This window comes from Gavia stellata, chromosome 6 (assembly GCF_030936135.1).
Source record: "Gavia stellata isolate bGavSte3 chromosome 6, bGavSte3.hap2, whole genome shotgun sequence".
NCBI classification, from domain to species: domain Eukaryota; kingdom Metazoa; phylum Chordata; class Aves; order Gaviiformes; family Gaviidae; genus Gavia; species Gavia stellata.
The window spans coordinates 62,918,420-62,944,510 of record NC_082599.1 but is presented as its reverse complement, the minus strand read 5'-3'; the positions used below and the strand labels follow the sequence as shown (position 1 = coordinate 62,944,510).

At 37.8% G+C, this 26,091-nt stretch overlaps 1 protein-coding gene across 3 annotated transcripts in view; it reads right to left on the bottom strand.

Moving 5' to 3' along the window:
- Window positions 1-2,194: 2,194 nt before the first annotated feature.
- The window catches only part of LOC104254536 (solute carrier family 12 member 7), a 68,424-nt gene continuing 44,527 nt past the window's right edge, over window positions 2,195-26,091 (bottom strand). For 2 of the 3 annotated variants that reach the window (XM_059818653.1, XM_059818654.1), the window contains 13 exons: window positions 25,661-25,759; window positions 23,441-23,560; window positions 21,324-21,428; window positions 18,901-19,069; window positions 15,497-15,692; window positions 15,017-15,186; window positions 14,736-14,867; window positions 12,924-13,031; window positions 10,284-10,406; window positions 7,819-8,000; window positions 6,544-6,558; window positions 3,622-3,755; window positions 2,195-3,142 (listed from right to left, as the gene is read on the bottom strand). In XM_059818653.1, the coding sequence (XP_059674636.1) occupies window positions 3,051-3,142; window positions 3,622-3,755; window positions 6,544-6,558; window positions 7,819-8,000; window positions 10,284-10,406; window positions 12,924-13,031; window positions 14,736-14,867; window positions 15,017-15,186; window positions 15,497-15,692; window positions 18,901-19,069; window positions 21,324-21,428; window positions 23,441-23,560; window positions 25,661-25,759 (1,645 nt within the window). In that variant the 3' untranslated portion in view covers window positions 2,195-3,050. The remainder of the gene's footprint in view (window positions 3,143-3,621; window positions 3,756-6,543; window positions 6,559-7,818; window positions 8,001-10,283; window positions 10,407-12,923; window positions 13,032-14,735; window positions 14,868-15,016; window positions 15,187-15,496; window positions 15,693-18,900; window positions 19,070-21,323; window positions 21,429-23,440; window positions 23,561-25,660; window positions 25,760-26,091) is intronic. The other variant, XM_059818655.1, reaches the window with a different exon arrangement.

The window sequence follows — 26,091 nt, the reverse complement described above, 5'->3', positions numbered from 1 at the left end:
GGTACGAACATCGTCTCTCCCCTCATTTATGACTTCAGTTTTAATAAGCGGCCGTAGGGATACCGGCACCGGGGTATAATCCTAATTGGAACCCTCCCCTGGTTCATCAGAATCATCATCATCATACCAGGTATCTCCATCCCATGTTTCAGGGTCAGCGTGCTGAACAATTTTGCGGATCTGCGCTGTGGGATCGCTAGCTGTCTGCATTGATTCCAGCACAGAGCGCAACTTTTCCCGAAATGGACTTTCTATAGGTTTTTCACCAACAGCCAACAATAGTGTCTTAAGCGGCTCATTTTCCTTCTTTAAATTTGCATTTTCTATTGGGAGGGTACCTACTCTCCTTCCTAACAGTTCACGTTCAAAATGTAGTGATTTCTGTAACACATCATTGTGTAACTTTAAGGTAACATATTCCACATCTGCAGTTCGTTCAGGAGGTGGGGATTCCTTAGCCTCCTTCTGTGCACAGGATAAACAAGTTCCTAAAGAGCACAAACAATTCCTTTAACCTTAACCATCTTTAACCTTCTGCTCACACGTGCAGTGTTTGATTCACTCTATCATTTTCTGGGCTGACTCTAGTCCCATTTGGGATGGTGCACATTTATAGCTTTGTAGCAGTTTATCCATGGCAATCCTGTCCATGACGCCAATTTTTACTGTCGCCTTAAAAGGAATGCAGTTTCGAAATTTGTCTGTCAGAGCCCCAGGACTTTCACTGATTCGTTTATCAGAGCCCCAGAGAAAGGACTTGCACTGAGAAGATGCACAAAAATCGAAATCAGGTATTTTATTGAGAGCGACAGAAACAGATTCGAGATTGCCATTGATAAATTCACTAACTGCAATAGTGCTACTAATTAAGGTTAATCTTGCTAGTAAACTTGACAGTAATACACGAACCCAGGGATAACTGTCACCCAGAGGGTGAGAGGTGCAGCACGTACCCAGAGAGGTGTCCCTGCCTGGGGTGGAGGAAGAGAACGCAGCCCATCGACTGCTCCGTCAGGTATCGACGTTCTTCTCTCCCACCTTAACAATCATTTTCTCCCTCTTTTATCTCCAAAACTACAAGGTCCCCCCCCGATATATGACATGTAGCATGATTTGGGTGGAGAGATGAGTGCTATAGTCGTACATGTTTAGCATGATCTCTGTAATCTTCATTAGCATATGCAGGGTGACACGGTAGCAAAAAGTTACCACCCATTAAGGAGCTCCAAGCCTTTCAGTGCTGTTTAGCATGACTGATACATTATGTGAAATGAAAAAGTTGTAATACACATTTCACCGGTAATGAGGCAAAGGTCAGTGATTGGACACGAAGCCTTTTGAAGAAACAAAGGACCCCTCAGATTCCTGTTATTTTACTGTCTTTGCTGACCACAAGCAGGGCTGTCCTGCCTCCACAGGGCCCCCTCCTTATCTGCACCCTGTGTTAGCAGGCGGGTCTCCACTCCCCCGGCTCGCACAAGAGATAGCAAGGTCGGTCTGAACGGTTCTTTGTCCACCTTGTTATCCAAATTCCACAGGTGGGTGCTGGTCTCTTCTCCCAAGTGACAAGACAAAAGGAAATGGCCTGAGGTTGCACCACGGGAGGTTTAGGCTGGATATTAGGAAAAATTTCTTTACTGAGAGAGTGGTGAAGCATTGGAAGAGGCTGCCCAGGGAGGTGGTGGAGTCACCATCCCTGGAGGTGTTCAAGGAACGTGTGGACGTGGCACTGTGGGACATGGCTTAGTGGGCGTGGTGGTGTTGGGGTGATGGTTGGACTTGATGATCTTACAGGTCTTTTCCAACCTTAGTGATTCTGTCAAATGTGAGAACTCTTATCATTCTTCCACCATGATAAAAGCACTGGTCTTGAGCCTCGTCAGGTATTTGAGCCCTGCATCACTGCTGTCCGTCTGAGCAACAAAGAGGTTGATTGTATTATAAAGGAATAATTTATATATGTTTAACTAAACCCATTCTTTTTCGAGTAGAACAATCTGCCGATACCCAACGGACACTTCAGGTCTTAAACAACATGTACAAAACTAAACAGAGTGTCCGAAAAGGGGCAGAGCTCCGACAGAAGCAAAAAGTTTCTAATGAGCACCTAAACTAAATTGTTCAACAATTTTAAATGAAAAACACTTAAGAGCTCGTTCAGTTCAGAAAAGCAGATTTTTATTTTAAACAGCAGCACATACATACAACATTTTCAAAATATACACATTTGAAAACAAGAGACTGCCCTTCATTAACCAACTTGTTGTGGTTTATCAATTGTAACAATTTGCAACCAAGTGGAATAACTGCATCATAGCCTTCCTGTAAGGTGGATGCTTTTAGGTTTCACTGCTATAATTGTGCAATATACTGTAACTGCTGGTAGCTCATGAAAAAAAAACCAAACAAAAACCACACAACTTACTATTTCTGTCACATAGAGGTTTCAGCTACCTGACTAAGATTTTAAATAGAGATACATTATTTAAAACAAGTGTGGCAAATAATGAATTTCAGGGAAACATTTTATGCACATAATATACAAATTTGAGTGGTTGTATACACTTCTGAATGAAGTTACCGGAACCAGGACTAATCCCAAAAGAAGCAACGTAGCAGCATTTTGGTAAGGGAGGAATCCAACTTTTCTAAAACCTTTCCCTTTTGTTTAGATGCAGAACAAAGATTAAAGTCATCAAGTTGCTTACATTTCTGTATGTTTTAAAATACCATTGCATTATCATCTCTTTTCTTGCGTTTCACCACAGTTTAACAAGTGTCAGAATACGCTACATATAAATATCCTAACCCATCCACCATTTATTAATTCCCTACAGAAATATTTTCTACATAAATCTATCTTCTTAAAATATAATTTAAATATAGCATTTTTAATAGAAAAACCAGAACACATCATCAAAAGATTCAGCTTGCAGGTAATTTTCAATGCACTAGAACTCTTAATGAAGCTGCTCAAATCATGGCAAATAACTTTGTTTTCTCACGGAGGGGAGGGGCGGCAGGGTGTGTGAACAAAATGTGCAAACAGGTTAAGAATAAATGGTTATCACTTCACGTCCACTGCCTCGGACCAGGAGAACTCTATCCAGACCTTCCGTCAGAACTTCCAAAAACTCCATGTCTGAAATACCATTAAGTCAAGGAATTTATTCAGAAATGAAACAAAATAGCCACTGATCTCTCAAAAATTCTGACATATAATGCAAAAGTGAAAGTTCAACAATTTAATCAAGGATTTTTCCTGTGTCGCCCTTTACTGTCCCGTTATGTAACCCACCTGCTCGCTCAAGTGGAAGAGAGGCCTACTTTTGGGGAGAGGAATTTCTAGTTCTGCCCTACTTACCTACAGAAAAGGCAAAACCAGAGAGTTTGAAATAACTTCAGAATTGAGGAATGCTTTACATCAATTCAATAAAAACCCCACCACTATCAACATTTCTTAAAACTCTGTGGAATCAAAAGTTGTTTTCTTAAAGGCAAACTTAGGCTTACCATGGTTACTAATGGTTATCCCGACAAGTAGACAATGGCACAATAACCAAAAAAAAAAAATCAAACTCCCAATTTCAAGAAATCTGGAAGCAATATAGTAGAGGATACAGTTTTCATCCCCTTTTCTGTTTTTAGGAGGTCCAGGCATATTCAGGAGAACTAGCTGAGCGTGCTGTGATTTATTAAGTACTACTCCATTGAGCTTCACAGCGGTGTGCATTCTTCTCACATTTGACTGATTCCTAGCATGCAAACAAACATTTTTAAGTATTGTCACAACACTTATGTATTTGAATTACATTATGTATTTGAATTTATAAATTTGATTTATATGCACATAGAATAAGCTATTTTCATGGGCAACAATATTTGTACGCATTCAAAATAAATTTGAGAAAACACAATAGCTAGGTTTAAAAGATTTCTTTTTTTGCTTTGAAAAGAACATTTAGCTCTGAAATTCAAGCAATTCTAAGCAGATTGCCAAAATACACAAATCTTCCCATTGTCAGTTGTCTTGTACTAAGATGAAGCAAAAAACTTAATTTCAATAGAAATTAAGTTTAGTCAAAAACACTGAGAATCCAGTTTACTGAATTATATAAAAGAGTAACTGGATTTGTACAAGAAATTCGAAAGGAATTACTGGAATGCAATGGAAAGATTACAGTATTTATGTTGTACAGTACAAGATTTCCCTCGTGTTCCTTTGGAACCATTACAAGATTACTATAAGCCTGGTGAAGAAAATTCAGAAACAGCATAGAGTTTATGAAAAAACTACTACTTTCTCATGTCATAGGAGTAAGGCAGTAAGCAATGAACTGAATTTGAGCCTGTCCCCTTACGTTATCAATATTAACTAATGCTTTGCTTGCTGCGTCTACAAACATAATCGTAAATTTGTGTGGAAGAGGAAGAAAGTGTTCGGACTTCAGAGTTTAGGATCTACCTTGGATGATTTAGTTGCTCTTCAGAACAAAAAAGATCAGTTTCCTTGTCGTTCCTGAGAAACTGCCATCTGTCTAAAACTAGCCAAGACTGGAAATGAGTCATACGCTACAGTGCAACAGAAATATCCAGACTACCTAAGTCCATTTATCCAAAAGATCCGCTGCCCAAAAGTAGATTCTTTACAAGCGGAGTGAGTCACTTCAAAGGGAACCTCAGCAACGCAGGGTGGCAGCACATCTCAAGAACGGAGATACTGCTATGCTGATACAAGACACTTACATCACTCTCGCCTGTGCAATTTTCTTAGCACTGTAACTAGCGGTCTCACAGTAAAAGCACAACTGTAACCTGCTCAGCTGGGCTCACACACTGTCCTATGGCAGAGAGAGGACTGGCAGGTTAGTAGCAGCAAGACGTAAGACATCTTCTGAAGTGCCTGATCAAGTCTGGCACCTTTTGAATTCCACTAACAGCAATCAACATTTCAGCACAAACCCCGGCACTGTTGCAGCTCAAGTAAACAACAGAAATTAATGAGATCTCTCTTCCCAAAAGAAAACCATTTAGGAGGCCAAAATCCACAAACGGAAATGCACAACTTTTTTCTACTACCAGACGTCATTACAGAAGAGTATGCCAACACTTAATCTCAATCTTCTAGCAACATGAGGCCATGCTCATATTCTATAAATAACTGTGAGTTGAAAACAGCAGCCAGATACAGGTTCATTCAAACACAGGGGACCAAGAAAGATACCGAATACTGGGAGTATATGTACTTGTGTTCTACGAAGTCCCATTTTTTACTATGAAGGGAAAAGCCGTTAACAGGATACTATTAGAAGAAGCATGCCTCATGCTGTATTTTCATCCTTGATTTTGCAGGGGCAATTAGGAAAAAAAAAAGGCATATGGCCTGAAGTTTAGTGGCCAGTGGAGACCAGCCCCATCAATTTCAATCGATTCTCTTTTTTTTTTCCCCGCCTCTGCATTTTCCCCCAAGACAATGACGTTTCTAAAACCGAGTTTATCAGTCTCTCCTGGGCAACTTTCTGCCACAGCGGCCATCTGTCCTAAGAACTAACTGTACAAAAACCATATATGGAACAAAAGAATACTTGAAGCTCAGTTTTTCAGAAGCAGAACAGCAGCTTGAGAAGACCAAAGAATAACTCTGCAGAGAGAGGCAGGAGCGTGTAACTGAAGAGGTGTATAAGTATTGAAGCAGAAACATTGTTAAACTAAGGATAAAATGCAAGAGAAATATGGAGGGTGTAAGTTTGTGATGGAGCGGGCAAGAATTCAGCACTGAAATAAAGGCTCAAATTGACTAAAGGTACATTGTGTACAACGTGAGCTGAAGCTGACTAACTTCATGTAGCCTTCAAGCACTGATAGAACTGAAATCATACATGGTACACAAAGTAAGCTTTCAAGTTTTCATAAGAAGCTCAATTTGTTAAACAGACAAAATGAAGACAACACTGGGCTCTGGGAAAAAAAAAAAAAAAGCAGAGCAGTCACAAGTCAGTTCCACCCCAGAACAGAGATGGAGTGACCCCTTTTTGTATGCTGTCATACCCAATGTCTATCTGAACTTGGGTTACTTCTACACGTGCATGGGTTGGTAGAAGGAAGACAAGAACTGGCATTTGATGAAACATGAAAGTTCCCTTCGTGAACAAATTCATCCTTACTATCCAAGTAGTTATATCACAATGGGGGCTATTTTTCCAGAACAAAAATATATTCACTTTTTAATGTAGTTAATTAGAAAACTAAATATTACACTACTGCAGGGGAGTACTGTTAAGTTGTACATTCTTACAGAAACTAAAATACATCTTCGGTGACTTACCTTGAATGCAAGATTGATAGTATTTAGAAGAAAACATTAACAAGTCATGATGAAGAATATTTTTTGGTGATAAATGCTAAATCACAGTATATAAAACAAGGTACAAAAGAACACATGCATTCAAATCATGATTCAGGAAACACGCATACAATGTACAAGACCACAAGAATCAGAGAACACAGCCTACGTTGCTTAAGTGAAATGAAATTTAGACTTACAGATTTCCCCATTCTCTACATGGAAGGGAAGCAAAGGCACAGAAGAAAAAAATTTGTCATCAGGTACATTTTTAATTCAACAATATTAATATATTGTATAGGCACACCAAGTTTGAACTGTAATTTCCACCCCCAAGCACATACAATAGTTTTAAAATAGTAATGTCTGAAGTCTGAGTCTTGCACAATTCTAAAGAAGTAACAGGAAATATTTCCAAGATATTAAAGAAAACCCCTAAGTGTTAGAGTATAATGCAGCCCAGAACAAAAACGGCTTTAGAGTGTGAGCAAGACGATGTTTCAAATTTCCTGAAGGCAAACTGTTTCTAAAGACCTCACAGCAAATCCACAAAACAACTTAGGATTTTAAGGTGCTGATTCTAAGTGTACCTTCTAACTCCTCTGTCTACAAATCCTAAATTTAGGATATGTTTCCTTTAGATATTAAAACTTCTCTTGACATTCAGTTTTGCTTTGGGCATGTGCAGAAAATAATCTAGGCCATGCTTATAAATGCATTCCTGCGGAACTCAGAAAAGATGCATGTGTTTGTGTGCTTGATTCACAACATGAGAAAGGTAAATAGCTGATGTCTTTCTGTCATCTGTTTTGTGTCTACTACATCAGCCTTGACATAGGCAATAGGTCTTATTTAAGTGACTTCTATTTAAGAAAAAGACATTAAGGAGTATTTCAACAGGAAATACTTACTATAACAAGACACACATATAAGCACAAATTTTATACAGCTTTAATTTACAGGATGAGGGCCAAATGTCCGTTTAAAAAAAAAAACTTAACATAAAAAACACAAAAAAACTCTACCCAAAACCAAAAACATAAGCTAAATGTCTTGAAAGAGTCTATCTGCTTCTTTGGTACTTCCTCCACCCCAACAAGACACAATAAATGAGATGGGGAAATGATATACAGCAATTTGTTACCCACAGGAAGAGAGAAAAACAAAAGTTATCATTAAGCATTTTAACATGTATTCTTTCTGGTACAATCCAGAAGTTGAGTTTACCGCTTGAAATCTGTCATATTTACGCTTCATTCACAACATTCTTGTGAATGACTCTTTACAGTCATTGTTGCTCTGCCCAAGTCCATGCTAGTTTCGTAAGGATGGCATTTAAGTGCATGGAAAGATCATGTTTGTAGTCAACTTTAAATAAACCAGAATTTCTTAAAAACCAACCCTCACAACAACAACAAAAAACCAAACACAAATACACACAAATACAAAACTCCAAGCATCACATGTATACTTACGGCTTCATGTTGAAAATATCTTTAAAGCCAGACACATTTGAATCTTTGTTTTTATGCTTTTCAGCTACAAACTTTTCTTTAGTCCAGGTCATTTGCACTTTTTCCGGCGTAGCAGCAGCCACACTCGCTTTGACTGCTGGAGCTGAGTGCGAGGCAGTGTTTCTGTCATGGATCAGCTGAGCCTGGCCACAAAAGAAACGATCACCCCAAGGTTCAGCCAAAAAGAGCATTTGTAGATTACACGTTATCAAAATTTTGAAAAATAATTTCACAGCAATGGAACAAAAGAAGATACAGAAAAACGCACCTTTGTAAACACATACCAGACTGTTGTGACTTCAGCATGAAATGAAACTGCTTGTAAAAATGTAGTTATTTGTTTGTATTTGCAGGATTACAACTGGGCTGGGACATTATTTTGTCATGAACTAAAGTGAGGTTGAATTCAGCCCGAAGGGTACTTTTGTCAACACCAGGGGGTTTTGCTGGTGAAAAACTAGAAAGCCAGCGCTCTCATTCTTCATCAGTTACACTGTTATTTTCTCAGATACCCTCAAAAACACTGTCCATTTCACACGCCTTTAGCTGAACTTACCAGCATGACTCTCATGACCCCAGTAACACAACCTTGGACTGGCTGAATTGAAGGCTAGCCACCTTCCATCAGATTATTTATGCATGCAAGTGCATATTACCTAACAAAAGCCAACCAATCTAACCATGAAGGGGCCTTCTCTTCCCTTATAATGGCAGAAACTCAAATCACAACTTTAAGAACACAATATTGTTGTTCCCACATGCATACGCACTTCTGTGTTCTCCATTTCCCATTCCCCTTGCTCCTCCTTGAGGAAAGAAGGAAGAAATATTTAACACGTTATTTACTTACTTTCCCTCATAATACTTTGTCCATAGGCTTCTGTATTTCCATCAAAAGCAATGCAAATACAGTACTTTAGGCTCTTAAAATCGTAAGTGAATTGGTATGAGGGAAGGATTGTTTTTGTGTTTTGGGGTGTTCTGTTTTCAGGGGGTTGGGGTTTTTTTTTGGGGGTGTCTGTTCCTTTGTGTGTTTCTTTTTGTTGTTGTTTTGGGGGTTTTTTTTAAAGATCTTTAGCAGTTATGAAGTCTCTTCAGAGACTTGTTAAATCATGAGTTGAAGCTCCTGTTCCATGTGGGAACCTCAATTATTCACATGTTAGTGATGGTCATGTCCCTCCATATATGTGATGATTCAGAAAAATCAATTTCATACAGGTCACAGTCAAAAGCATGAATAAAATCAAAGCAGATGAGAAAACTACTTTCTATCTCTGAACAGCGATTCCCCTAGTGGTTCACAAAATATAACTGCAGCTGGTTTTAAATGCCTAAGAGCTTCTCTATTTTTCCTAAATTATTTCCCTATCCTTGATGATTCCCAAATCCTAGAGTTCAGTTCTGAGGTTCACATAAATACCTATTCATTTGATGGTCTTCATATCTCGCCAGAAGATTAAATCACGAGTCAAGACTACAAATCAGAAGTTACCGTGAATACAGTTCTATCACGAGAATGGGAAAAGCTAACAAATACATGCAGATACTATACGTGCCATACAGCAGTATCCAATGAACTAAAATTTCAAACTAACAACTGTAGGATGAGTTCAGTACAACTATGCTTCAATGGAAGAAAGTTCGCCATTTTTAAAAAGACAGTGAGGCCAAGAAACTTTCTGGACCTATAGCATACATTTATAAAAATGCAAAGACAACAAAAGCACATTTTTGTTAGCGCTATTTTGATACCAAATTAGTTACATGGAATACAACACGTTCTTCTCATACTTCATGAAGAAAGGGAAACACAAAGTTATACAGCATTTCTACAAACTAGGCTACACATCTTTAGATATGAGCAACACTTCAAGTGCGTACTAAAACCATTGATTACATCAGTCCATTTCCTTTCAAACTCAGCATGCTGAAAGTAGTAGTGACATTTATGGGTTAATAATGGCTTGTCAATAAGCATAGAAAGCCCTAGTATATCTATATGGTCTCTGAGAAGCTTCAGTACTTCAGTAAAGGAACTATAAAGGAAGGCAATGCTTTATGAAAGCATTAAATATGCTTATTAATGAAACACCCACTATTAACATTTTTTAAGAGACAGAAGACAGATAAATATCTTTGCTTCTGGCTCTTTAGAAAAACAGGCACTCTCAGAAACATAAGTGTTTCTTTTATAGAAAGTAAGTGTGAGAAAAAACAGGATGTAGTTCATGTCACAAGCATCATCTAGAGAAAAAAGTGTAGGATAAGATAATGAATTTAGAAAAATAGTAAAATTAAAATTTATGAAGAACCGTTCCATAACAATGAATGATCAAGTTGTTCTTCATTTCTCATTCAGTTCACAATAGTGGCACTTCAAGTGTTGCAGTGAGAAAATCTATCTAGCCAGTATTATGTCCAACTACCTCCTCCTCCTCCTCTCGATAATCATTAGTCAGCAGTGCCTGCGCATCTTGGCCAATGGACTGTGGACTGGAGTAGCTTTTTCTTCTGATTGAGCCTCGAGACTCATCAGTGATGCTCTGAATCTGGGACAAAAAGGTTACCAATGACAAAAAAACCAGTCTACAGAAAAAAGCAGATGATCATACTAGTCAAAGTAAAAATGGCCTTCATTTAAATAGATGAGATTTGGTATCGTAGCTTGTTATAAACTTGGTTTGTTTTCATAAACATGCCATTTGTTTATATACACCTCGGGGCTCTTTTTGAAGTGTTTAGCAGTTAGTTGTGAAGTCTCTTTACAGAGAATTGAATCCTTTAGTCTATATGGGAACCTCAAATACTCACTTGTTTGTAAGGGTCACATTCCTTCATATATGTGATGATTCAGATGAATTGATTTTATTCAGTTACAATCAAAAGGAAATAAAAAAAATCTGATGTGCCCCTGTGCCCCAGTTCCACAACAAAACCCAGGGGCAAGATCAAATAAAGTTCCATTTTAAAAAGTGACAGAAGAGGGGAGGGGGAGGGTGATTCCTCAGGGATAAGAACATGCCCGCAAGGGAAACAGCAAAAGAACGCTGTACAAAAAAAACAAATTCTCCCCTTTGCAAAGGTTTGAACCTCGTTTGAAGAGGTACAAGCACAAAAGTGAGGTTAAAATACTAATCTTGGTGGTAACAGGAAACAAAACTACAAGCACCATTCAAAGCTGGAATATCAGGGTTATATTTGAGTGTCTGGAGACAGATAATGAAAACAAAAGCAATGCTAATTTGATCTAGTGATGCTAATGAGAGAAATGTTTTGGAGGATATCCTAGAAGTGGAGGGGATGGCTCAGCTCATTTAAGAGAAGATGATCAGATTAAGGAAGGGCCTGGTACACTGAGTGCATATAGTCAACTTGTAGCTCCAGAGGAAGAGAAGGCATAACTAAACGTTTTCTAATGAAAATGCAAAAGAATAAGGTAGATTAAGATAGCCTCATCAGAAACAACAGATGGATATGACTTTTATTCTTGGACAAGGCAGGAAATAAGTACTAGATGTTCTTGGAATTATCAAGGATTTTACTTCAGACCGTGAAATAAATTCAACAGTATTTTGAACATCTCAGATTTTACCCTGCCTGATATGAAGGAACAAACTAAAGCTATAATGGTGATGGTTACATTCAGATACAAGTGAGTAATAGAAAAAAAAAAAAATTACATGGTGGAGGAGAAGAAATGAAAACTTCCAAGCAAACAGCACTCTGAAGTAGTGCAGATTCCAGCCAACTCACAGAGCTGAGAAGAAATTCTTTTGTCTCCACTACAATTTATATGCCATAGACTACAGAGCCTTGCGTCCTTGAGCTACCTGTCAAACATTCATGGGGAAGTTAAATCCTTAAAAGCCTACTATAGATTGATTAATCGCTCAAACACCACTGGAAAAATACTAGTGTTCAATAAAGAAATGAGAAAAATTAAAAAAAAAAACCAAAACAACAATGAGTAAGGAATACAAAAGAACTTGTTTTTTTACTGGAAAGATATTAAGCAGGCTCAGATCAAAAAGAAAACTACCATGACACAGATGAGAAGAAAGAGGATTTACAGCAGCACATTGTTGTAGCAATACAAGGAATCTTTAGGAACCTTAAAAAAAAATCCTGTGAAATGGAAAAAAGAATAAATAAGGAGAGATAAAAACAAGAAAAATGAAAATGGAGCTGCAGAGTGTTGTAGAATTAACACCAGAAAAGGCTTAGGCATAAAACGAGTTACAATTATGAGTAGGCAAAAAAGCCACAAGAAAAAATTCTAGTTATTTTACAAATGAACAGTTAAACACAGTAGAGATCTCTTACTTGGCGTGGGAGGGAAATGACTATAAATGATAGCAAAGCCAAAGCATTTAATACCTTTTACGTTACTAAAAAGTGTTGATAATAATGCGATAGTTAAGGGAATAAATGGGGGTAGAAGCACAAGCCAAAAGAGAAAAACAAAAGATTTCAGAGTTACAAATATTCATGAAAATACAGCTGCATGAAGCTTGTCACTACAACGTGCAAAATACCACCAGTGACTAGCAAGGGTAGTGGAGCAGCAAACGTAGCATTCCCATCTGGATGTCATAGGATTATAGGTCAGTCAGCCTAATTTTGGCTCCAGAAACAACAATTAGTTGATACCTTCAAAATAATGCAGAAAGTAACAAACAGTTGGTGAGAATCGAACAAGACCAAGTCACAAACAAAGCTAATCAGCCCAGCTGAATAATCATGAACCTTAACTACTGATCCAGGGCAAGTCTGGAAATGCTCTGGATATATATTCCACACGGACGCTCAAATGCTTTGCTGGTAAATGCTTGCACTGATCATAACAAGCACAGGAAAACTCTGAACATCTGTGCAAATAAAAAAGGATTTTTAATTTTCTTTCCCCCACGTTATTTTATCCTTGCGCGTGAAACCTGCTGTACAGAAACTAACACAGAAAGCAGTTATAAAAGCTTTTGACCAGTTAGAAACCGGTTAAAAGCCACGGCCAAGAAATACTACTTCCAGATTTTTCACAGAACACCTGGCCAAGCCAAAGTCCCTACCTCTCTTTCCCTTTCGTTCTTTGATAGCTGCATCTGTTTTAGCATCTGAGATCGCTGCTCCATCATAAGTGTCTTCTCATACGTGAATGCAGAAATATCGTTTTCAAACTGCAAAAAAAAAGAGATTGGCATTCAAAAAGTCAGAAGATGAGTACTACTCAAAAGAACAACGTTTAGAGAGCGTACCACGTTCATGCCTGCATTCATTCAGTCCTGGATGCACTTATGGCATTAGAGTAATGCCAAGCATATAACTGATCAATCACTTCTGGCCTCATTCTTAAAACTTCATCTTCAAACAGCAATCTCGTACAATGAGCTATCCTACTATACCCATATCAGTGTGATTTCTATCTCAATTTGAGGTACTTGGAACAGAACAATGGGAAGTCTGTCCCAACTGGGCTGCAGGAATGAGAAAGTGTTGAAAGCGCTTATTTGAACTGGGTCCGCATTGCTGCCTCCTGAGCACGTGCACACCTGTCTAAAAAAACCTTAAAACATGTCTAGAGCCACAAAATAACACATTGTCCTTTCACCAGTGAGAAATCTTCACAAACAGAAGCATTTAGGAAGAAACTCTGGCATATACTCTCACATCAGCTCAAAACTAAAATACAACATAAAAATCTACAGCAGTCATCTGTGTTGCCACTGACTTGTAACATGCCTCTTATCTTTTGGAAGAGTCTCAGGGTTAAATATGACCCACATAAGAAAAGAGTAACTTGTGCTTCCTACACTATCTTCTGCTCAAAATCCAACCAAGGCTGAGCTTTTTTTATTGCACTGTGTTCATCTTCCTTCACCTGCACATGCCACAGCATTTTAGTGTTTTCTATTCAGTACTCCAAACAAACAAATAAAAAAAGAAGGATTTATCTTACTTCCTAGTTCAAAATACTAACCAAATATTTCATAAGTCATTTTTTTCAGAAGTAATTTAATCGATTCTTAAAATTTGCTTTATGGCAGACTAGCACGATACCCCTTTTTGACGGGTTTTGCTCATTCCAGGAACCGGTGGTGGTAGAAGTTTTGAACCAGTTGACCCACCTTCATCCCACTTCAGAATGAGTTTAAAAGGTTTGTTTTGGCTTTTGTTTGTTTTTTTTTTTTGCGTGTGTGTCTTTGGACATAATGCTAGTCACCTTTGAGTGCTGGGAATGAAGTTTTTCTTAGTTGCCAAAAAAAGCAGGCCTAGGCAGACCACAGCTTTAGTCCTCTCTCTTTAGCGGTTTACAACCAGTATTTAAAAAGGGAAAAAATTTATCAAATTCATTTTGTCACCATTTAACTTGTGAATTTGTAGCTATATTGTCTTGCTGTTCAGTGCCGAAGAGGCTGGCAACGCCAAGAACAACTGACTGACTCTCACAGGGGCATAGGCATTCCTTATTCCAGAAAGATATTCATACAGCAGTTGGAGACAGACATGTTTATCCTCTCTCATGCTGGATGCCATGGATTATTAGATTAAGCACATCCAGCCTTCCATTCCACTGCCTGCTAAAAATTCAAGCTTTTTCCTTCCTGAATGAACTATCTCTATGGATTAGTTCTCATAAATAAAGGAGGCATTAACGCATCAAAATGGCTCAACTCTACTTGGCAAAACCATTAAACTCACTACTACATACACTAGCATTGTGACACGGTAAGATAATGTTGCTTTAAAAAACTTCTTGTTCTTGGTGGGACTGCAATCTTTCCCTTTTTATATTTGGACTAACATAGTTTCAAAAATGCTAAATCCATTTTCTCAAGTTTAGTCTCAACTGCACCTAAAAAAAAAAATATGCAGTAACATACCATTTCAACAACTTCCACTTCAGCATTCAGTCTAAGATGATATAAGAACATCTGAAGATCCTTCTTCATTTGAATGCTATTATCATCCATTTGAGCAACAGTGAAGATACGCATTTTACATTTTCTCCAAACCTATCAAAAAGATACATCATAACAATTTGTAACACGGTAATTGCTACCACCATGCATAACTATCACGGTGAAAAAGTTATTTCATTAGAAACCCTTCAAACTATTCACTGCTAGAAAATGAAATCCCAGGCATTTTCTGTTGTTCTTGCCTTGTGCTGTCGAAGGAGAAAAGGCAGTAACATCAGCATACCACCATCATGAACAATCCACCACACATCTATGTTTCCCTCAGTAAAACGTTCTTGATTTGTTGGAAATAAGTCAATGTTTTTAGCCACCAACAGTGCTTGCTGAGCTGCTGTTGTTTCTCGTACAGTGTCTGCAAGGAAAAACAAGGACATTATGAACTTCTAGTTTTCATTCACAGCTTTTGGTTTTGTTTTAAATTCAAAAGCTTAAATCCTCCCAGATTCTGCTGAGGCAAAAGAGAAACTAACCTGCTTAGGAGAACAAGAGAAGCCATGGTTGAAGAGACTGAGGGAGGAGAAAACCCACTCTGCATGGTATCAGATGTGGGGAAATATTCAATTGTCCACTGAATGTTCAGCGTCACATTTCCTCCACACAGCAAACCCATTACTTACACAGTTGTATTACAAATGCATAGGAGAAAGTCAATAAACACATACCAACAAAATTTTTCCATGAGAAACGGTTTTCTGTCTGCTTCCATGACTGTGGCCATGCCATCAGGACTGTGTTGTGCTTCATCCCTCCTAGACCAGCTGACTGAATCAAATAGGATATTCCATCTCTGAAATTAGGAGACACTACAATCTGGCAAAATCCTTTAGTCTTTTCTACTCCCATTAAGGCCTTAACATTCTGCAAAAGGAAGATTACACATGGGGAAATACAGTCATCAACACTGGTAACAAGCACCATAAGGAGTAAGAGCACCACATAAGAGCAAAACATTAGCTACGATGTACAACCAACATCCAGAAACCGCAAATTCCAAAAGAGTGAACGTGATTCTATGACAACTAAAACCCAAAACACCCACCTCCCCAAAAGAAACCACACACAGGTTTTTCATTACTTTAATTATTCAGCCTTTTACTTCCAAAGAAGAATGAACAAGGTATGAGTAAAACCAGACTGACAAAGATAAATAAAGTAACACTGCTTCAGATAAAGTCAAAGCTGCTGACTGACAAAGCACTGTATGTTTGAAATGACAAGTCCTTTCTTTTGAAATTGGAAGGGTTTGGAAAAACGTGATGCCAAGGACTTTAGAAGAAGAGGCCACCAAAGCTCCTTAAATAACTTTGACATTAAGAGGTTGATCCTTTATCGGCTCCCAATATGGAAAAATAGATGTGCAGGAGACAATTGCAATCACTGGCTGAATAATGACAAGATAAACTGACTAGATTAAATCTCCCACACGCCTTTAATTTCAACATGGCTCCCACAGCTCCACTGACAAACATACAGACACATAACCAAGTAATTTAAAAGTAGCATTCAAAAACCGTATCAAGGTTGACTAGGGAACATCAGCTTTAGCATTCACTATGTTTTGATGGCATGACTTGAAAAATCCCATCGTTATCAATGACTTGTGTGGGCGATCAGCATGGTTTCATAAGGAAGAACCAGCACATCAAAATTTGGAATTTTGGAAGCACCAAAATTCCTATCAAAAACCATCAGGAACAGATTTGACCACAGAATGCCTGGCACTGACCCAGTGCGGCTTCACATCAGAAATTCTGTTTAGTAGAGGAAAAAAGTCTTCAGAGAATTTGGTAGCAAAGCTAACAAGTCTGTCTGTGCAAACAATATCTGCGAGGGCCTATCAGTTTGAGCAGATGCTTTTTTCTTTTTGAAAGACAAGCAGGAGAAATCTTGATTTCCTACAAATCTTCCAGAAACATTTTCTAGTTGAAATTTTCAAAAACCAGTGAGGCCTCCAGACGCTCAAACTTTTACAATTCATCTTAATTTCCATTTTAAAAACAATAGTTTCCTCGATCTTAACACCAGGTCTGGCTTTCTAGAGAACCCGTAGATTAGGTCTCCCTTAAATTCATTCCTGTTCCATCTCTCAAAAATGTAGCTGACTTCAAGTTAAACCAACTAAAGGTAACATTTCAAATTTTCATGGGTAAACAGTTTCTGTTTAAAGGTTTTCTTTGTTTTATTTTAGAGGCCTGATTGTATTCTTGGTCTTGTTTTCTACTCACATGTTGATATTAACAGAATCACAGAATCATTAAGGTTGGAAAAGACCTGTAAGATCATCAAGTCCAACCATCACCCCAACCCCACCATGCCCACTAAACCATGTCCCGCAGTGCCACGTCCACACATTCCTTGAACACCTCCAGGGATGGTGACTCCACCACCTCCCTGGGCAGCATGGTCCAGTGTTTCATCACTCTCTCAGTAAAGACATTTTTCCTAATATCCAGCCTAAACCTCCTCTGGACCAACTTGAGGCCGTTTCCTCTCATCCTATCACTTGTCACTTGGGAGAAGAGACCAACACCCACCTCTCTGCAACCCCCTTTCAGGTAATTGTAGAGAGCGATGAGGTCTCCCCTCAGCCTCCCCTTCTCCAGACTGAACAACCCCAGAACAACAGATTAAGAACGATTACTTTCGCAATATATCATTGCTAGACTTTTTCCACCACATTTTCAAGCTAATTGCTCTCTTGGAGCCTTTCCATGTGGTATCAGCTAGGGCATCTGGCTTCACATGTTTTTGTTTTTTTAAAAGCCACTAGGGATAAGTCTGAGTATCAAGAGGAAAAAAAAAGAAAGCTGGGAGAAAAAGGGCAGTTAGCTTTGTTAAGCCCATCACAACATCTCAAATGCTCATCTATTTTAGAGATACCAGGTCTGAATAAATCACAGGCATTTTTACACAGCTTTGAGGACCACTTGGATCAAAATAGTAGGCTTTTCAACTGATACTCTTTTCAACAACACTGAAGATATTAACCATTTTTTGGAAGATATAATGGCAATTAAAGCCTACTTTTGGAGTAGACTTCATGGTAAGCAACAGATTTTTCAAGAGTATTCAATCAAATACATGAAACATGGTATTTGCTAGAAATGTTTCCGCACTCTATAAAGTTAGGAGTAGAAGAGTTTGCGTAGGTAAGCAAATATAGTTATCTATACCGAGTTACCCCAACACTGGATTAAACAAAGAAGTACACAAGTTGTTTAAGACCGAACAAAAAGGGAAACTTGCTTTGCATTGTGAAGTCGAAGCTGTATGAACAACGGATCTTCAGAAGCTCAGTCTAGTCACTTCCCTTTTTCCCCTCAGGGGACAATTTAAAATTAAGTTCAGGTATTTTCAAGGGCTTCCCACAAAAATGTCTATGTATTTCCAATTGGGTAGCACAATCAAATACTGACAAGTTGTCAGGAAAAAAGAGAAACATTCAAATTAAATTCACTTGTGTTTGTAAGCACAGTTAGAGGTCATCTTAAATTACATGACATCTTACTATTTTCTCCTACCTTCTCTGGAGATAAGGGATAAATAGGAAAGAAAAAGAAGAGAAAGAAAGAAAGAAAGTAAAGGATCTCAAGAAGGATGCTGTTTACAGTTAAGCAACAGAGTAGGACAATGTAGAAAATAGTATCATTTATACATCCAGAGAATAGAATTATGCCAAACACATCTGCATTTGTTAGATAAATATTAATTTTTTTGTTAAATGAATCTGTTTTCTTCATAAGTCAATTTGTTAAAAACCTATCACTTGTTTTTTTTTCAAGAATGTAATTTGATTGTGAGCCCAGGGCTCTCAATATTAAAGAAAATTAAAATCTAAGAAGTATCAGCATTGTCTCATCCTATTGGGAAATTTTATAAAACATTTTGCTACACACACCAACCTATTCTTTACATATTTATAATCATTGATAGTGCTGATAGTAAACATTGCTGTTTTATTCAATACTTTACAACGGTCTGTTCTAATTCAAGATATGAGTCATCCAGATTCCACATTTAAATACTAATGGAAGCTACAAGTGTTTATAAGCTGTCTTTTACATACCTCTTCAGCTTTCTGAGTTTCCGTACATTTATCCAAGTAGATTCCCTGAAGCACAGAGCCCACAATAGTCAGTCCTTTACCAGCCTTCAACTGAGAAGTGAAAGAAAGCAATCTAGGATGTTTCACCAACTGCTCACTATCCAAGTTTAACAAGACCAAAAGCTGAGGTCTGCCAAAAAAAAAAGTTAAACACATACATATAGAAAAGCAAGAAAGAATTGAAAAATTAAAATTAACAATTAAGAAAATGCAGATTAAGTGCTTAATTCAATGGAAAACATTCAACTATCAAGCAAGGAAGTCCTAATTTGTAACAGCAACAACAATTTAGGGACAGAATACCTATATGAGCCACCGTACCACCATTCTGAAAAACTACCTTAAATAGTTTTACCAAGAAAATTATTGAATCAAAATTATCACCCTTCCAAGGTCATCTAGTGCAACCTGCTGCTTGAAGTGGTTAAACATTGAATGCACACCATTGTTTACAGCTCCAGCCAGCTGGATTTTGAAAACCTCCAGAGACAGAGATATTATCACCTCTGGGTAACTTCTTCAACGCCTCATTATCGTCATCTCAATTGCCTGGTTTTTTTTTCTTTCCTTCTCCATTTTATCATGTTCTCTCATTCTCCTACCATATACTGCTGTAAGAAGTCTGACTCCATCTTCTCAGTAGCCTTCTTTTAAGTATTGGCTGTTTACTACTTAGTTATATCAGCTTTTAAGCTCCCCTTAAGCCTCCTCCAAGCTGAATAAGCATAGGTCCCTCAGCCTCTCCCCACAGGAGATAAGCTCCTGTGCCCCAACCATCATCTCGGTGGTCCTCTGCTGAACTCACGGCAGCTTACTGAGGTCTTCCCCATATTAGGGTGCCTAAAAACGGATGGAATATTCTAGATAAGCGCTGAGCAAAGAGGCATGTTATTTCCCAATATATTTACTTCTCAATACACTAGCTATGCTCCTGTTGATGCAGTCCAGCCAAGGCACACTGCTGGCTTACTATCTACTGGGAACCACAGGTCCTTTTCGCCGGAGCAGATTCCCAGCCTTGCACCATTGCACTGGACAAGCCTGTCCCAGGTACTGGACTTTGCACTCGTCCTTCTGGATTTTACGATGTTCTTGTTGACCTATTCCTCTATCTGCATAGGTCCTCCCAAAAAGACAGTCATACCCTTAACCATAGTGATAGCACCCCAAGTTCAGTTTCAGCTACGTACTTGATGAGAATGCATTCTGTTTCCTTTAATCAATACCCAATCTGCTTACTTTTCCCGAACCAACATTTTATAGTTTTCCTGTCATTACTACAAAGTCAAGAGTTGGAGTGTACTTCCTGCCTCAAAACCAGCACAGTTTAAGACGTAACAACAAGGTCCAGCTCTAGCAATTACATTGACACAATAGAAGGATAACTCCTCTGGAACTGAAGCAATGTTAGATATTTAACAGGAATGCTCTTAGTCAACACTACATTACACTGGTACCTCTGAGATGCCAAGTTCAGACACAGATATAGGTAATGGCTCATGTATTCCATAGTAACTGCCTATGTGCATCAGTCCCATGACAAATGGTAAAACAATGCCATTACACTGAAGGGCAACAGAACATTGCATGTGCATGCTCCCAGGGATACTATCACAGAGCAGTGACTATAAATACCGTATTTAGTGACAATTTCTTTTTTGTGTGTTCCACTGATCAGAGTTCTTCTGATCTGCATTACACTCAGAAGTGACAATGTGCAAATGTCCTTTTGATTTTAAATGCTAAGTAATTTCTTGTGTTGGCTTCGAGAAAATTGATAGTTTATCAAGTAAAAAGAATATATTGCAAAAATAGTAGTGGACATCTAACCCCATTACATATGAATGGACAGCAAACATGAGATTTTGTTTTAATGATATCTAAGCAATTTAGAAAGTGTTACTATTAAATGAAGCTATATAAAAAAAGATTGCCACAAAAATGAATTTAAACAAATAATGGATCTTCTGTTATTTATACAATGTATTTCAGAGGGAACATATATAGAAGCAAAAAACCTAACTTATGGAATTGCAGCGTTTCTTCTATAGACAGTGGAACTCAGTAACTGTTCCTCTGAATCTGAAAAATCTATAAATAATGAAACATTAAAATTCTTCTGCACTTTGGAAAACTATGTCAACACCACGTGGATTAAGTTTGAGTTAGTTTGCCCATATGGCCAGCAAAGTTGATTATGTGCTGACCATAAGTCGCATTCTATTGCAGTAAAATAATACTGTTGCAATGGCATCGTTGCCATGCCCAAGTTAAAACATTATTTTAATGGTGAATTTCACTTTGGCCATTAGCTTTACCAGCAGTATGCCCAACAGATTTACATATTTCTAGAATTATGTGACCTTGGAACGCGTAGGACTCACCTCCAGTTCTTGGTGTGAGGAGGACCATCTTCAACACGAAGCAAAGCATAGCGAGCTGCATTCAGAGACAGTCCTCGGATTCCATCACCCCATTCTTTTTCCGCTCTTCAGGGTGCAGAATAGATTCAATTAACAGGGTCCCATTTATTTATACAAATAAAGTACATTTTCTCACGTGAGGGATAAAGGGCATAAAAAATGAATACACTTTTTTGCATGAATGCATGAAAAAAATAATATTGCAGATTTAAATCAAGAATGAAGACTAACCAAGATGAAGCAGTCTCAGGTCCCTTCAAGAGAACTATTTATTAAGTATTTATTAATATATATTATGGCCTATTTTATTCATACTTCAGAAGTTTTTTTGTAATCATGTCAGCTACTTCAGTTGCTTTTAAGCAGTAGAATGACTAAGTGAGGGCTACTTAAAAGGAATTGTTTTAAAGCAGCAGAATGAATATGTGAAAGTTGACTTGGAATGGATTAGTGTGTTGTATCTCCCCTCCAACACCACCACTTCAGCTTTCTCCACTTCCTTCCCTTCCCAGGTTCTCTCCCAAATAGAGCCTTAAGTGTTATCCGCCCTCCTGACCACTACATTCTCCACTCCTCTTTCTCTGAATACAAAGCTACACTATCTGGTTGGCCACCTGGCGTGTAAGAACAAACTGTTAGCCTAACACATTGTTCTCCTTTGTGGGGATTCTACTACGGCAAGGAGTCCATCTCCCTTGCCCTCCCTCCCTCTTATTTCCATTCATGAATTCTCACTGAACTTTGTCACCTCTAGCCTTCTTTTGAAATTCAGAAGAAATAAGCCAAACTGAATTCAAAAGCTATTAAAAGAACAACGTGGCAATTAAAATGTACCCTGAAAGACAGCACAATCATAAAAGTTTCTTTTACTTAATTATCCAAAAATTAAAATAAAAACTGAGGTTTTCTCCAGACAGCAGTTTTTAGAATATTTCAGGGTGAGTTTCTCCTCACCACCAAATCAGGCCCTGAATTTGTAAAGGCAGGAAGAGAAGTTGTTAAGTTTCTGCAAAAAAGAATGTCTTTCTACAGGGTAGATGTGCTGGCTATGTGCCAACATTTGTAGAGTCTGGCTATGAATTTGGATGTACATACAAATTTATGTATGTGCATACCTACATACACACACAAGCAGAACTGTTATCATCTGATCTGACTTCCTGGCTAAAATAGGTGAATTAATTTCCTTATAATTAACCCGGTAAATGGAGCTGTTACAATCCAGGAAATGGAGATATTAAAAGATGGAGAACCCACGTGGTGGAGCAGTTTATACCAGCCGATCCACTTAAGACCTGTGCTTAACCACTCATCAAAACACCTTGGCCTCACTTCAATTTCCTGCTCCAAGATCTTACTATTTTTCTTGACTAGAATCTGTCAGCACTGGGTGTCTTTCCCTAGAAAGGGAAAGCACACATATTACTGACCATAATCACCTCCAGTGTTTGGATATGTTGGTTAGTTAGGGTTTTTTTGGTTGGGTTTTTGGGGGTTTGGTTTTTTTATGAGCCCAGCATACTCTTTAAGACTCCTACTTGCACAGCATTTCTTACAGGTGAAGCTCTGTATGTGTCCCTTGTTAGATGCATACAACGCAACGTATGTTGCAATTTAAAGATTATCTAAGCCTTCATAAATTAGTTAATTTTCAGTGGGTGCTCTGGATTGTTCAGTGTGATTCACTGTAAAAAATGCTAAAGTCCACACAAGAGAGTAGAGTTTTGGGGCTTTAGCACAAGTTAATAAGGTAACAGTTTTGTAATAGTTGCTGCTTGATATTCAAAGGTGATGTTCCTGAAGTACCAACACTTTACACCATAATCTCTGCTCAAATGAAAATTTCCCAACCTCATTGGTTCTGATTTTGATTAGTTCTGGCTATCGAGAAGTTTGGAACAGAGCTTCCCGAGAAATCAGAACCTGAAAACTTACAACCCTTAACAGAGACAGGATCTTACCTGGCTTCAAGGAATACTCTTAGTTCTATTACTTCAGTTGTATCTATTTATACAAAAGTGCTTTTTGCTGAATGTTAAAGATAATAAATATAGAATAAATAAGATATATGGTCTTACCCTCTATATTCTATGTATTTGTATATACATCCTGCGATTAGCATGGCAATCAAAGCATAGTACCAAGAGCAAATGAACATCAAGGCAAGACATAAACTCATCCCCAGGAATGAAAGAGTCCTAAAAGAAACCATTTTTTTCCGTTTTTTTAAATAGGCATGCAAACGTTCTACAAAGTCAATTTCTTACTTAACTTCCAGAAAGGCCTTTCTTCTTCAAAGGCCATTTCATAGCTACTATACAAATAAAAATACATTTTGTCCCAATTTTAGTTTATAAAAAAATTGTATTCTGAACCTTTGTGTGACCCAAATACAATTGAACTAGATATAACAATAGATTTACTACATTTGTCAGTACCTCCAAGTAAGGTCAGTTTCAAAACATATTGCTATCACTTACTGTTGATTTGCATTTAAGCTAAAAAAAATTCTCAATACTAAACAACATTATGTCATTTCCAGCAAAGATAGTTGATGAAATTAAATTTGGCTCATCAATTACATTCTACACTTCCATTGTGGCCTGTCTCTTAGGCAAGAGCACAGGACAGTAGAATACAGAAAACAATCTTTCAAAGGCTATAAAGAAAGAATGACTGTGAGCTAAAAAAGCTACAGAGGCATTTCCAGATTGAAGTTTACATGCCTGGTTTGCCCACACTATTCAAGATAGATGCAAGTCAGCTCAGAACTGAACAGTTTTGTGAATACTTTGTGTCACATACGACACCCCAGATTTCATTCCACCCGATTTCCAAATTAGAGCTAGCTTTCACTGTATTGACAAAGAGTGTCGGCAGGCCTGACTTTTGCTTGGTACCTTCAGTTTGCTTCTTTAGGACTATACAAGAATTGAGTCCAAATGCATCCAGTTTTAAACCAAAGAAATGCTTTCTACCTGTTGCGAGGACATCAATCTAAACGTAGGTTGTCTAAAGGAACAACAACAGCTGCTCTTCCATGCTTGACTTAACCAACCTAAGACTCTACTTTCACTCAAAAAAAAAAAATCAAGTCCCATCCCAATTCTGGCCAAGCATTCCGACACCTGCTTTGGCTAGAAGTGATTATGTAGTCACACAGGGAGTCAGTCGGCTCACTGATCTCTCTGGCAAAAGTATAAGAAAGAATTGTTGCCAAATGGTTACAAACTCTGCTGCTGCCATGTCACAACCCTTTCCTTTTTGTTCTTCACCCTGGTCCATCCTCTACCTCTTGCTACCCTCCATCTTATCCACCTGCCTTAGCTTTTAAAGCTACTTTACACCTCCTACTATACTTCTTCCACAATTACATTATGCAGGGGAGGTGGAACAAAAAAACCCCACCACCCCAAAAAGACAGCAATCCCCATTTTCCTTCCTGATGATGCAAATACTTTAGGTGCCAAACTAGTAAGCACCTACTGAGCATATCCAAAAAGATTTTTCAGGGCTAAAACTGTGACATTTCATTTTCACTCAATTCTTTAAGAGGAATAATAATAAAAAAGTCTTGCATCCTAGAATCAGGCCAGCCTATCTCCTAAAGGCTCTGGTCTTCAAGGCATTTCAGCACTAAAATTTCTCAATAGAATTACTGTTAATTAAATAAATATATGTATTTTTAACATTCAGTTAAAAAAAAATCTAAAAGTTTCCCAATCTTAGTTTGAAGTGTTTGACCTCTTAAGCCATTAAAAAAACCAACCAAAAAAAATACACCCACACTTCTTGTATAATTGACCTTTACTGGCTTTATAATTTTTTAAAAACAGTGATTATATAGTTAAAGAGCCAACTCATGTATATTAAATGAGATTTTTTTTCTGTACCAGTTTTGGTTATGTATATTTTTTGCATAACTAAAATGAAAATCGTATCAGCCTTCCTGAATATTTTTACCAGTTCTCCTTAACTATATATAAAGACAGATTTTTTTTTTAATGTTCATTCTCACATATTCAGAAGATCTCTTCGCTTATAAGCAATATTAAATGTCATCCTGTAGCCCATTCCCAAATCTTCTACATTAGCCACATGTTTTCATGATCACAGCTATTACTAGTCCTATTCCAAACACATGAAAACAAATGTTGCTATTATAATATGATTCATGAACTGAATACTCTAACTTACTTAAGTCAGAGAAGAGATTTTGTTTTATTATTGCAAGAAAATCAACAATTTAGGGCTGCATAATTAGTTTTAACTCTACTGAACGAAGGAATATTCCCTACCAATGGTAATACTTGAAACGAGGTCTCCAGTTGGGAGTCCGTAAAAGTGTCTGAACTGCACAAGCCAGATTTACAAACATGTAGCACATAAGGAAAAACCTGTTAAGAAAAAATAAAGAGCATTTTCCAATAGGAAATTAATCAGACAGATTTGCATTAAAAGGCCGAACACAATCCAAAAAGGGGTAGGAACTTGTACACTGTGTTCACAGTGGCCAATAGAACACAAGACTTAGATTCAATTAATACTTGTAGATTAGGCCTCAAAACATGGTATTAGCATAATATAAAGCCTCAAATATTTTAGAGAAAACGTAGCAAACAACTGACAGTCATGGTGTACTGGTTTTGGCTGAGAGAGCGTTTATTTTCTTCATAGTAGCTCATATGGTGCTACGTTCTGGATTTGTAACCAAAGCAGCGCTGATAAC